At 63.4% G+C, this 13,100-nt stretch overlaps 1 protein-coding gene across 1 annotated transcript; it reads right to left on the reverse strand.

Annotated features, from left to right (window-relative positions):
* Positions 1-8,670: 8,670 nt before the first annotated feature.
* LOC121270120 (zinc finger protein OZF-like) lies at positions 8,671-12,350 on the reverse strand. The gene is made up of 2 exons (XM_041175436.1): positions 12,203-12,350; positions 8,671-9,860 (listed from the first exon to the last, which is right to left on the reverse strand). The coding sequence occupies exons 1-2, from the start codon at positions 12,348-12,350 to the stop codon at positions 8,671-8,673; spliced, it is 1,338 nt and encodes a 445-aa protein (XP_041031370.1).
* Between the last annotated feature and the right edge of the window lie 750 nt (positions 12,351-13,100).

Here is a 13,100-nt window from a genome sequence, read left to right on the forward strand (position 1 = left end):
AAGGGGCTTCGGTTTAAAGTCTCATCCGAAAGTCAGCACCTCCGACAGTGTGGATCACCCTCAGCGCTGAGCGTCCGACAGTGCGGCTCTCCCTCAGCACTGACCCTCCCACAGTGCGGCTCTCCCTCAGTACTGACCCTCCGACAGTGCGGCTCTCCCTCAGCACTGACCCTCCAACAGAGCGGCTCTCCCTCAGCACTGACCCTCTGGCAGTGTGGATCACCCTCAGCACTGACCCTCCAACAGAGCGGCTCTCCCTCAGCACTGACCCTCTGGCAGTGTGGATCACCCTCAACACTGACCCTCCGACAGTGCGGCTCTCCCTCAGCACTGACCCTCCAACAGAGCGGCTCTCCCTCAGCACTGACCCTCTGGCAGTGTGGATCACCCTCAGCACTGACCCTCCAACAGTGCGGCTCTCCCTCAGCACTGACCCTCCGACAGTGCGGCGCTACATCAGCACTGACCCTCCAACAGTGCGGCTCTCCCTCAGCACTGACCCTCCGACAGTGCGGCGCTACATCAGCACTGACCCTCCAACAGTGTGGATCTCCCTCAGTACTGACCCTCCGACAGTGCGGCTCTCCCTCAGCACTGACCCTCCGACAGTGCGGCTCTCCCTCAGCACTGACCCTCCGACAGTGCGGCTCTCCCTCAGCACTGACCCTCCAACAGTACGGCTCTCCCTCAGCACTGACCCTCCAACAGTACGGCTCTCCCTCAGCACTGACCCTCCGACAGTGCGGCTCTCCCTCAGCACTGACCCTCCGACAGTGCGGCTCTCCCTCAGCACTGACCCTCCAACAGTACGGCTCTCCCTCAGCACTGACCCTCCGACAGTGCGGCTCTCCCTCAGCACTGACCCTCCAATAGTGCAACGTTCCCTCAACACTGACCCTCCAACAGTGCGGCGCTCCCTCAGCACTGACCCTCCAACAGTGCAATGCTCCCTCAGTGCTGACCGTTGGGTCTACCCTCTGTATGCCCTCCAAGTGATTGCATTCAAAACCAGTTGTGTCCTCATTCTGAATTTCTGTCTCTTAACATTCTCACCCTTGTTTTCAATCCTGCCATAGCCTCTTCCACTAACCTCCTCCAGCCCCTACAATGCTCTCCATCTCAGTAACATCCTCCAGCCCCTATAGCCCTCCCTATCTCTGTAACCACCTCCAGCCCTTACAACCCTCTTTCCGTAACCTCCTCCAGCCCCTACATACCTCCCTATCCCTGTAACCTCCTCCCGCCTCTCAGCCCTCTGAAATCATTGCACTCCTCCAATTCTCGAACATCCCCCCACCACACCGATTCCCGTCGCTCCACCATTGGCTGCCGTGCCTTTAGCTGCCTTGGAGAGGGGCGGGGGGGGGGCTCTAAGCTCTGGAATTCCCTCCCTAAGCCCCTCTGCCCACCTCTCCCATATGAGGAGGCTCCTCAAAACCGGCCTCTTTGAAGCCAGCTCCTGGCCCCCTGTTGTCCCTATTCTTAACGTGGCCTGGAGTCGGGACTTTGATCGAGAACCCAGGCCCCGGGAGGCATTTCTGCATCAGAAGACCTGTGGCAGCTCTATCCCTTAACCCTTCCGTCGGTTCACAAATCTTTAAAACCTGGGGCTTTGCTCGAAGGCAGATTCCCGAAACCCGCTTCCGCTGGTCCCGCGTGATCGACGCTTGTCCCGCCGCACCAAAATCGGTCAGGCAAAAATAAAACAAAGACAGAATTTCTCTTTTAAAACAAAGATCGGACAGTCTCACACAGAAAATTAGCTCTCGCCAGCTCGTGTCACCGAGCCCCGGTCGTCAGACGCGAGAATTCCACCCGGCCCCCCCCCCCACCCACCCCCGTCCCCAAGTCTCCTTCGCATCAGCCTCCATTTTGAGATCGAGCCAGTCCGCGCTGTTAAAGCGCGATGAGGAAATGCGCGAGTCCAGAGCTCCCGCACGGCCCTCTGCCCCCTCGCGGGGATACACCGACCGCCCGCCTCCTCCTCCTCGAATCTCCTCGCCCTCTCGCCGCGTGCCTCGACAAGCACAACAAAGGACATGACAAATAAGGTCTCTGCTGAGGCTGGCGTAAAGGAACACATTATGAAAAAACATAAAATTGAAAAAGGTCTCGATGCTATCAATTTGGGATTCCTGCATCCTCGACGCGTGCTTTGAGAAGAGGAACCGGTCGGGGGTGGGGGGGGGGGGGGGGGGGGGGGTGGGGGTGGGGGACGACACCATCATCAATGCCAGGCAGGGAAGGGGGCCCTGTCAACCAGGAGACAGGGCGTGACAAAGACCCCGGGGTATGGAAAAAGCAGCTTCAGGAGTAAACGCCAAAAGGGGGTCTGGGTAAATACTGGAATTGTGAAAATCACGGGGCAAAGGGACACTTTAGGGTCAGGAGAGTCAGCACCAGACGGAGGGTGGGGAGGGGGGGGTGGGGGGAGGGGGGAGAGGGGTGGGCACTGAATGGTCTGCGCTCGTGCCATTAAATCCCACGTTTCGCAGCCTGCGCCCACTTCTCAGCTCAGGACTAGCACACCCACTCCTCGGAGTGGGCGGGCTTTCTTCCTTCTCCCTTGTCAACGTGCACCGCCTTCGCCGGTCGAGGTGGAAGCGCATTTGCCACTCGCACGCCCGTTCTGAGAGTTTGCCCGAATATAGCACATCTACTGCGTGACCCCGTATCGACCCCCTCTCCTCCCCACGCCCCCCACCCCCCCCCCCCACCACCACCCCCTCCGTCTGTAGTAGGTGTAAAGTATATGTATCAATGCAGAGATGAAGGTGCATAGCACAGTGGGGGAGGGGGCAGAGGGTTGTGGGGGGGATGGGGGGGTCGGGGGGTGGTTAAGTTACCGGACTGGCAATCCCAAAGCCTGCACTGATGATTTAGAGTCAGTGAATGAAATGGATGAAAGCTGGGGGCACAGATTTGCAGCAATAACAGTGGTGTGAAGCTAACAAGAGGGTGGTGCGCTAATTTCCTAGGGGGCAGGTAGGGAGGGGCACTGAACGCTGGCGGGTGAACTTTTAAAAAGCTCACAAATATAGAACAGCGCCTCTGCCGTCTTTCCTCCAACACACAATCCGTTTGGACCCGGAGTTTTATCTACTCTGACTATCTTAAGTTAAACAGGCCATCTGCTTGGTGTGGGTGCTCCTGCACCCCCCCCCCCCACTTCTTCATCTCCACCCCCCCCCCCCCCCCCGCCAACCCGACCTCACACCCCCACCCCCATTCCTTCTATTCCTCTTTCCCTCGCGGGATTATCCAGCGGCCACTAGTTCGGGCCTCCCGACACCCTCTTCTCCACCTCCAGCCTGTCGAAACCCCTCTTTGGCCGCCATAAAGGCTTTGATCGGGTCCAGTGTCCCACCCTCCGGCCTGGCCTGGTCCAGCCTCCTCTGTTGCCCAGAATCATCCCCCCACCTCCCCCCCGCCCCCCCCCCCACCGCACCCTTCAGCCCAGCTAAGTAAGCTTCGGTCAGCCCTTTTCTGTCTCCGGCACACGGTTAGGACTTGGGTCGGGAACAAGTGACGCCCGTTCAACAGGAGGGGTTCAGTCCCCGGGGGCAATCGGCAGGGGGTGGGGTGGGGGGGGGGGGTAGTGAGTGGGGGGACGTGGAGACTCTGTGTGAGGGGGGGAGGGGGAGTGAGTGGGGGGACGTGGAGACTCTGTGTGAGGGGGGAGTGAGTGGGGGATGTGGAGACTCTGTGTGAGGTGGGGAGACGTGGCGACTCTGTGTGAGGGGGGGAGTGAGTGGGGGATGTGGAGACTCTGTGTGAGGTGGGGAGACGTGGCGACTCTGTGTGAGGGGGGGAGTGAGTGGGGGATGTGGAGACTCTGTGTGAGGGGGGAGTGAGTGGGGGGACGTGGAGACTCTGTGTGAGGGGGGGAGGGGGAGTGAGTGGGGGATGTGGAGACTCTGAGTGAGGGGGGGAGTGAGTGGGGGATGTGGAGACTCTGTGTAAGGGGGGGAGGGGGAGTGAGTGGGGGATGTGGAGACTCTGTGTGAGGGGGGGAGTGAGAGGGGGGACGTGGAGACTCTGTGTGAGGGGGGGAGGGGGAGTGAGTGGGGGGATGTGGAGACTCTGTGTGAGGGGGGGAGTGAGTGGGGGGATGTGGAGACTCTGTGTGAGGGGGGGAGGGGGAGTGAGTGGGGGGATGTGGAGACTCTGTGTGAGGGGGGGAGGGGGAGTGAGTGGGGGATGTGGAGACTCTGTGTGAGGGGGGGAGTGAGTGGGGGGATGTGGAGACTCTGTGTGAGGGGGGGAGGGGGGAGTGAGTGGGGGGATGTGGAGACTCTGTGTGAGGGGGGAGTGAGTGGGGGGACGTGGAGACTCTGTGTGAGGGGGGGAGGGGGAGTGAGTGGGGGGATGTGGAGACTCTGTGTGAGGGGGGGAGGGGGAGTGAGTGGGGGGATGTGGAGACTCTGTGTAAGGGGGGGAGTGAGTGGGGGATGTGGAGACTCTGTGTAAGGGGGGGAGGGGGAGTGAGTGGGGGGATGTGGAGACTCTGTGTAAGGGGGGGAGTGAGTGGGGGATGTGGAGACTCTGTGTGAGGGGGGGAGTGAGTGGGGGATGTGGAGACTCTGTGTGAGGGGGGAGTGAGTGGGGGATGTGGAGACTCTGTGTGAGGGGGGGAGTGAGTGGGGGATGTGGAGACTCTGTGTGAGGGGGGAGTGAGTGGGGGATGTGGAGACTGTGTGTGAGGGGGGGAGTGAGTGGGGGATGTGGAGACTCTGTGTGAGGGGGGAGTGAGTGGGGGATGTGGAGACTCTGTGTGAGGAAGGGAGTGAGTGGGGGATGTGGAGACTCTGTGTGAGGGGGGGAGGGGGAGTGAGAGGGGGGATGTGGAGACTCTGTGTGAGGGGGGGAGTGAGTGGGGGATGTGGAGACTCTGTGTGAGGGGGGGAGGGGGAGTGAGTGGGGGGATGTGGAGACTCTGTGTAAGGGGGGGAGTGAGTGGGGGATGTGGAGACTCTGTGTAAGGGGGGGAGGGGGAGTGAGTGGGGGATGTGGAGACTCTGTGTAAGGGGGGGAGGGGGAGTGAATGGGGGATGTGGAGACTCTGTGTGGGGGGGGGGTGGGGTTGGGGAATGATTGGGGGGGACGCGGAGAGTCTGTGTGAGGGGTGGGGTGGGGAGGGGGAGTGAGTGAGGGATGTGGAGACACTGTGTGAGGGGGGGGGGAGTGAGTGGGGGGATGTGGAGACCCTGTGTGATGGGGGGAGTGAGTGGGGGGATGTGGAGACTGTGTGTGAGGAAGGGAGTGAGTGGGGGGATGTGGAGACTCTGTGTGAGGGGGGGGGGAGTGAGTGGGGGGATGTGGAGACCCTGTGTGATGGGGGGAGTGAGTGGGGGATGTGGAGACCCTGTGTGATGGGGGGAGTGAGTGGGGGGATGTGGAGACCCTGTGTGATGGGGGGAGTGAGTGGGGGGATGTGGAGACTCTGTGTGAGGAAGGGAGTGAGTGGGGGATGTGGAGACTCTGTGTGAGGGGGGGAGGGGGAGTGAGTGGGGGGACGTGGAGACTCTGTGTAAGGGGGGGAGGCGGAGTGAGTGGGGGACGTGGAGACTCTGAGTGAGGTGGGGAGTGAGTGGGGGATGTGGAGACTCTGAGTGAGGGGGGGAGTGAGTGAGGGATGTGGAGACTCTGTGTGATGGGGGGAGTGAGTGGGGGATGTGGAGACTCTGTGTGAGGAAGGGAGTGAGTGGGGGATGTGGAGACTCTGAGTGAGGGGGGGAGTGAGTGAGGGATGTGGAGACTCTGTGTAAGGGGGGGAGGGGGAGTGAGTGGGGGATGTGGAGACTCTGAGTGAGGGGGGAGTGAGTGGGGGGATGTGGAGACCCTGTGTGAGGGGGGGAGTGAGTGGGGGATGTGGAGACTCTGTGTGAGGGGGGGAGTGAGTGGGGGATGTGGAGACTCTGTGTGAGGGGGGAGTGAGTGGGGGGACGTGGAGACTCTGTGTGAGGGGGGGAGGGGGAGTGAGTGGGGGATGTGGAGACTCTGTGTGAGGGGGGGAGTGAGTGGGGGGACGTGGAGACTCTGTGTGAGGGGGGGAGGGGGAGTGAGTGGGGGGATGTGGAGACTCTGTGTGAGGGGGGAGTGAGTGGGGGGACGTGGAGACTCTGTGTGAGGGGGGGAGGGGGAGTGAGTGGGGGGATGTGGAGACTCAGTGTGAGGGGGGGAGTGAGTGGGGGATGTGGAGACTCTGTGTAAGGGGGGGAGGGGGAGTGAGTGGGGGGATGTGGAGACTCTGTGTAAGGGGGGGAGGGGGAGTGAATGGGGGATGTGGAGACTCTGTGTGGGGGGGGGGTGGGGTTGGGGAATGATTGGGGGGGACGCGGAGAGTCTGTGTGAGGGGTGGGGTGGGGAGGGGGAGTGAGTGAGGGATGTGGAGACTCTGTGTGGGGGGGGGGGAGTGAGTGGGGGGATGTGGAGACCCTGTGTGATGGGGGGAGTGAGTGGGGGATGTGGAGACTCTGTGTGGGGGGGGGGGGAGTGAGTGGGGGGATGTGGAGACTCTGTGTGAGGGGGGGAGTGAGTGAGGGATGTGGAGACTCTGTGTGGGGGGGGGGGAGTGAGTGGGGGGACGTGGAGACTCTGTGTAAGGGGGGGAGGGGGAGTGAGTGGGGGACGTGGAGACTCTGTGTGAGGGGGGGAGTGAGTGGGGGGACGTGGAGACTCTGTGTAAGGGGGGGAGGGGGAGTGAGTGGGGGACGTGGAGACTCTGTGTAAGGGGGGGAGGGGGAGTGAGTGGGGGATGTGGAGACTCTGAGTGAGGTGGGGAGTGAGTGGGGGATGTGGAGACTCTGAGTGAGGGGGGGAGTGAGTGAGGGATGTGGAGACTCTGTGTGAGGGGGGGAGTGAGTGGGGGGAACGTGGTGACTCTGTGTGAGGGGGGAGTGAGTGGGGGGATGTGGAGACTCTGTGTAAGGGGGGGAGGGGGAGTGAGTGGGGGATGTGGAGACTCTGAGTGAGGGGGGAGTGAGTGGGGGATGTGGAGACTCTGTGTGAGGGGGGAGTGAGTGGGGGGACGTGGAGACTCTGTGTGAGGGGGGGAGGGGGAGTGAGTGGGGGGATGTGGAGACTCTGTGTGAGGGGGGAGTGAGTGGGGGGATGTGGAGACTCTGTGTGAGGGGGGGAGGGGGAGTGAGTGGGGGGATGTGGAGACTCTGTGTGAGGGGGGAGTGAGTGGGGGGACGTGGAGACTCTGTGTGAGGGGGGGAGGGGGAGTGAGTGGGGGGATGTGGAGACTCTGTGTGAGGGGGGGAGGGGGAGTGAGTGGGGGATGTGGAGACTCAGTGTGAGGGGGGGAGTGAGTGGGGGATGTGGAGACTCTGTGTAAGGGGGGGAGGGGGAGTGAATGGGGGATGTGGAGACTCTGTGTGGGGGGGGGGTGGGGTTGGGGAATGATTGGGGGGGACGCGGAGAGTCTGTGTGAGGGGTGGGGTGGGGAGGGGGAGTGAGTGAGGGATGTGGAGACTCTGTGTGAGGGGGGGGGGAGTGAGTGGGGGGATGTGGAGACCCTGTGTGATGGGGGGAGTGAGTGGGGGGATGTGGAGACTGTGTGTGAGGAAGGGAGTGAGTGGGGGATGTGGAGACTCTGTGTGAGGGGGGGAGGGGGAGTGAGTGGGGGATGTGGAGACCCTGTGTGAGGGGGGGAGTGAGTGGGGGGACGTGGAGACTCTGTGTAAGGGGGGGAGGGGGAGTGAGTGGGGGACGTGGAGACTCTGAGTGAGGTGGGGAGTGAGTGGGGGATGTGGAGACTCTGAGTGAGGGGGGGAGTGAGTGAGGGATGTGGAGACTCTGTGTGATGGGGGGAGTGAGTGGGGGATGTGGAGACTCTGTGTGAGGAAGGGAGTGAGTGGGGGATGTGGAGACTCTGAGTGAGGGGGGGAGTGAGTGAGGGATGTGGAGACTCTGTGTAAGGGGGGGAGGGGGAGTGAGTGGGGGATGTGGAGACTCTGAGTGAGGGGGGGAGGGGGAGTGAGTGGGGGATGTGGAGACTCTGAGTGAGGGGGGGAGTGAGTGAGGGATGTGGAGACTCTGTGTAAGGGGGGGAGGGGGAGTGAGTGGGGGATGTGGAGACTCTGAGTGAGGGGGGGAGTGAGTGGGGGATGTGGAGACTCTGTGTGAGGGGGGAGTGAGTGAGGGATGTGGAGACTCTGTGTGAGGGGGGGAGTGAGTGGGGGGAACGTGGTGACTCTGTGTGAGGGGGGAGTGAGTGGGGGGACGTGAAGACTCTGTGTGAGGAGGGAGTGAGTGGGGGATGTGGAGACTCTGTGTGAGGGGCGGAGTGAGTGGGGGGATGTGGAGACTCTGTGTAAGGGGGGGAGGGGGAGTGAGTGGGGGATGTGGAGACTCTGAGTGAGGTGGGGAGTGAGTGGGGGGATGTGGTGACTCTGTGTGAGGGGGGGAGTGAGTGGGGGGACGTGAAGACTCAGTGTGAGGGGGGAAGTGAGTGGGGGATGTGGAGACTCTGTGTGAGGGGGGGAGTGAGTGGGGGATGTGGAGACTCTGTGTGAGGTGGGGAGTAAGTGGGGGATGTGGAGACCCTGTGTGAGGGGTGGTGAGTGGGGGACGTGGAGACTCTGTGTGGGGAGGGGGAGTGAGTGGGGGGACGTGGAGACTCTGTGTGAGGGGTGGGGTGGGGGGGGGCGCACGCGGGAGGGGTCAGGAGGCTGGCTCCTGGGCCACCCCTTCGGCCGCATGGACCCGCTGGTGCTTGAGGCGGGCGGAGGACTGGGAGAAGCCCTTCCCGCAGACGTTGCAGACAAAGGGCCTCTCGCCGGTGTGGACCCGCTGGTGGATGGCGAGCGTGGAGGAGAGGGCGAAGCCGCGGCCGCAGGTGGAGCAGATGTAGGGCTTCTCGCCGGTGTGGACCCGGTGGTGCACCAGCAGCGCCGCCTGCTGGACGAAGGCCTTGCCGCAGACGGTGCAGGCGAAGTCCTTGGCGCCGGTGTGCAGCCGGCGGTGGGCCTGCAGGTTGCCGGAGTCCACGAAGCGCTTGCCGCACAGCGGGCAGGCGAAGGGGCGCTCGCCCGTGTGGGTGCGCCGGTGGGTGCGCAGGTTGCAGAGCCAGCGGAAGCGCTTGCCGCACAGCGGGCAGGCGAAGGGGCGCTCGTCGGTGTGCACCCGCTGGTGGGTGAGGAGCGAGGAGGACTGGGTGAAGGCCCGGCCGCACATGGCGCAGACGTAGGGCCGCTCATCGCTGTGGAGGCGCCGGTGGGCCACCAGCACCGAGGACTGGGTGAAGCCCTTGCCGCAGTCCGGGCAGACGTAGGGCCGCTCGCCGGTGTGGACCCGCTGGTGGGCCAGCAGGGTGGAGGAGTGGGCGAAGGCCTTGCCGCACTCGGCGCAGACGTAGGGCCGCTCGCCGGTGTGGCCCCGCTGGTGGACGCTCAGGCTGGACGGGTCGGTGAAGCCATTGCCGCAGACGGGGCAGGTGTAGGGCCGCTCGCCCGTGTGCACCCACTGGTGGGTGAGGAGGCCGGACATGCGGGCGAAGGCCTTGCCGCAGTGGGGGCAGGCGTGGGGCTTCTCACCGCTGTGGCCCAGCATGTGGATCTTCAGCTGCGACGGGTAGAGGAAGCCCTTCCCGCACACCGAGCAGGGGCAGGGCCGCTCGGCGCTGTGGCTCCGCTTGTGCCGCGACAGGTTGGACGACTGGGTGAAGGTGCGCCCGCACACGGGGCAGGTGTAACCCTTGCCCCCTCGGCCTCCTCCTCCTCTGCCGCCTCTCCCTCCTCTCGGCTCGGTCGTATCCTCGGGCCTTGCCGCCGGCTCCTCCTGCTGCTCCTCCTCCTCCTCCTGCTGCTGCTCCGAGGTTGGCGTCCACTGCGAGTCCTCCATCTCAGAGGGGCCTGAAATGGCGAAGGGACAATCAGAACGGACGCGGGCGAGGGAGGGAGGGAGAAAGTCCGAGGGAATTGCGAGGGTGGGGGGTAAAAGCGCGAGGGGTAACCAATCGAAGAGCTTTCGCGAGGGGGGGGGGGGGCCAGAAGGCACATTCTGGGCCGAACGGACACCACCTTGCGCTGGAGCTGCCATAAACTGACACAGCGCGACTCGTTCAGCCATTCTCCCTGCTCCTAGCCCGTGGTTAATCCCTACCCCCCCCCCCACCACTCCCGCAGCAGGGCGCTACGTCAATGCAGCTCGCTCACCTGTGGCCCCAGGTGAGTCCCCCCAGCGTTCCGACATTTGCCTATTGGCCCCGCCCCCTCTCCAGGTCAGAATCCGCCCGCGCTCTGACAACGGCCTAATGGCCCCGCCCCCTCTCCAGGTGAGTCCCAGTACTCAGACAATGGTCCCGCCCCCTCCCCAGGTGAGTCCCAGCACTCAGACAATGGCCACGCCCCCTCTCCAGGTGAGACACGGCACTCAAGACAATGGCCCCGAACACCCCTCGAGGTGAGCCCCAGCACTCAGACAATGGCCCTGCCCCCCATCCAGGTGAGTCCTGGCACTCAGACAATGGCCCCGTCCAGTCCCCAGGTGAGTCCCAGGACCCAGACAATGGCCCCGCCCCCTCACCAGGTGAGTCCCAGGACTCAGACAATGGCCATGCCCCCTCACCAGGTGAGTCCCAGCACTCAGACATTGGCCCCGCCCCCTTTCCAGGTGTGTCCCAACACTCAATGGCCCCGCCCCCTCTCCAGGTGAGTCCCAGCGCTCAGACATTGGCCCTGCCCCATCTACAGGTGAGTGCCAACACTCAGACATTGGCCCCGCCCACTCACCAGGTGAGTCCCAGCACTCAGACATTGGCCCCGCCCCCTCTCCAAGTGAGTCCCAGCACTCAGACATTGGCCCCGCCCCGTCTCCAGGTGAGTCCCACACTCAGACATTGGCCCCGCCCCCTCTCCAGGTGAGTCCCAGCACTCAGACATTGGCCCCCCACCCTCTCCAGGTGAGTCCCAGCACTCAGACATTGGCCCCCCACCCTCTCCAGGTGAGTCCCAGCACTCAGACATTGGCCCCGCCCCCTCTCCAGGTGAGTCCCAGCACTCAGACATTGGCCCCGCCCACTCTCCAGGTGAGTCCCAGCACTCAGACATTGGCCCCGCCCCCTCACCAGGTGAGTCCCAGTACTCAGACATTGGCCCCGCCCCCTCTCCAGGTGAGTCCCAGTACTCAGACAATGGCCCTGCCCCGTGTCCAGGTGAGTCCCAGCATTCAGAAAATGGCCCCGCCCAGTCCCCACGTGAGTCTCAGGAGCCAGAAAATGGCCCCGCCCCCTCACCAGGTGAGTCCCAGCGCTCAGACATTGGCCCTGTCCACTCACCAGATGAGTCCCAGCACTCAGACAATGGCCCCGCCCCCTCTCCAGGTGAGTCCCAGCACTCAGACATTGGCCCCGCCCCCTCTCCAGGTGAGACCCAGCACTCAGACATTGGCCCCGCCCCCTCTCCAGGTGAGACCCAGCACTCAGACATTGGCCCCGCCCCCTCTCCAGGTGAGACCCAGCACTCAGACAACGGCCCCGTCCCCTCCCCAGGTGAGTCCCAGCGCTCAGACAACGGCCCCGCCCCCTCACCAGGTGAGTCCCCGCGCTCAGACAATGGGCCATTCGCCCCGCCCCCTCACCGAGGGTGGCCCCGCCCCCTCACCGAGGGTGGCCCCGCCCCCTCACCGAGGGTGGCCCCGCCCCCTCACCGAGGGTGGCCCCGCCCCCTCACCGAGGGTGGCCCCGCCCCCTCCCCGAGAGGAATCCCCACTCTCAAGACAATGGGCCATTGGCCCAGAACCCCAACCCGCCCCCCACTGAAACCCGGCACGTTAAAGGCATCTTTGCCCCGCCCCTCTGCCAACGCGCATGCGCCAGGGCGCAACTAGACCCACTAACACCTGGACCCGGGGCCCGCCCCTTTCTCGCTCGGCGCCGCGCATCCAGCGCGCATGCTCCCGCTCACCTGAGAAGTGCCACCGCGCATGCTCGGGACCACCACGCCAGGACACTGCGCATGCTCAGGGCCACTTCGAGCCTTGTTGACCGTCCCACCAGAAACCGACCCCCGCGCCTGCGCCGTTGAGGCGCCCACCCAGCATCGAACCCTCCCGCCCCCCCCTCCACCACCATCCTCACAGTGAAAGGAAAACAGCGGCTCCCGGTCGGAGAGCGGCAGGGGAGGTGGGGAGAGGCTTTACTCACATCCCCGATCAGTGGGGCGGGGTAACGATGATGACGGTTAAAAAGACCCACCTGAGCTTTTCGCCTCGGCCGCCGCTGCCGCCGCCGTCGATTCCGCCCCAGCCGCAGACACGTGACCCCGGTCGCGCGGTGACTGACAGGCGGCGCCGGCCAACGGCGGCGCGGGGGGGCGGCGACCGTTGGGAGGAAGGCCGCGCATGGCCGTTCGACCAATCCGTGAGAGCCGGGAGAGAACGCCAACCAATCCGGGAGCCGAGGGCTGGCCCTCCAACCCATCCGTGAAACGCGGGCTGGTTCTCCAAATAATCTGTGAGACTCGGCTGGACCTCCAGGCAATCAGTGAGATACAGGGTGGTCCTCCAGCCAATCAGTGAGAGGCAGGCGAGTCAGCCTTTGTCTCTGATTGGACAGACAGGCTGTACCTGTCCTGGGAGTGTTTGATGGGGACAGTGTAGAGGGAGATTTACTCTGTATCTAACCCCGTGCTGTACCTGTCCTGGGAGTGTTTGATGGTGACAGTGTACAGAGAGATTTACTCTGTATCTAATCCCGTACTGAACAAGCCCTGGGAGTGTTTGATGGGGTTAGTGTAGACGGAGCACTACTCTGTATCTAACCCCGTGCTGTACCTGTCCTGGGAGTGTTTGATGGGGACGGTGTAGAGGGAGATTTACTCTGTATCTAACCCCGTGCTGTACCTGTCCTGGGAGTGTTTGATGGGGAGAGTGTAGAGGGAGATTTACTCTGTATCTAACCCCGTGCTGTACCTGTCCTGGGAGTGTTTGATGGGGACCGTGTAGAGGGAGATTTACTCTGTATCTAACCCCGTGCTGTACCTGTCCTGGGAGTGTTTGATGGGGACAGTGTAGAGGGAGCTTTACTCTGTATCTAACCCCGTGCTGTACCTGTCCTGGGAGTGTGTGATGTGGACAGTGTAGAGGGAGTTTTA

The sequence above is a fragment of the Carcharodon carcharias genome, chromosome 27 (genome assembly GCF_017639515.1).
Source record: "Carcharodon carcharias isolate sCarCar2 chromosome 27, sCarCar2.pri, whole genome shotgun sequence".
NCBI classification, from domain to species: domain Eukaryota; kingdom Metazoa; phylum Chordata; class Chondrichthyes; order Lamniformes; family Lamnidae; genus Carcharodon; species Carcharodon carcharias.

What these genes read in the sequence shown, in the direction of transcription:
- LOC121270120 (XM_041175436.1), bottom strand. Translation starts at nt 12,350, where the DNA reads ATGCGCGGCCTTCCTCCCAACGGTCGCCGCCCCCCCGCGCCGCCGTTG. An exon ending in GGCCGAGGCGAAAAGCTCAG is followed by an intron (nt 9,861 to 12,202) that starts GTGGGTCTTTTT and finishes TCGCCATTTCAG; the next exon opens with GCCCCTCTGAGATGGAGGAC.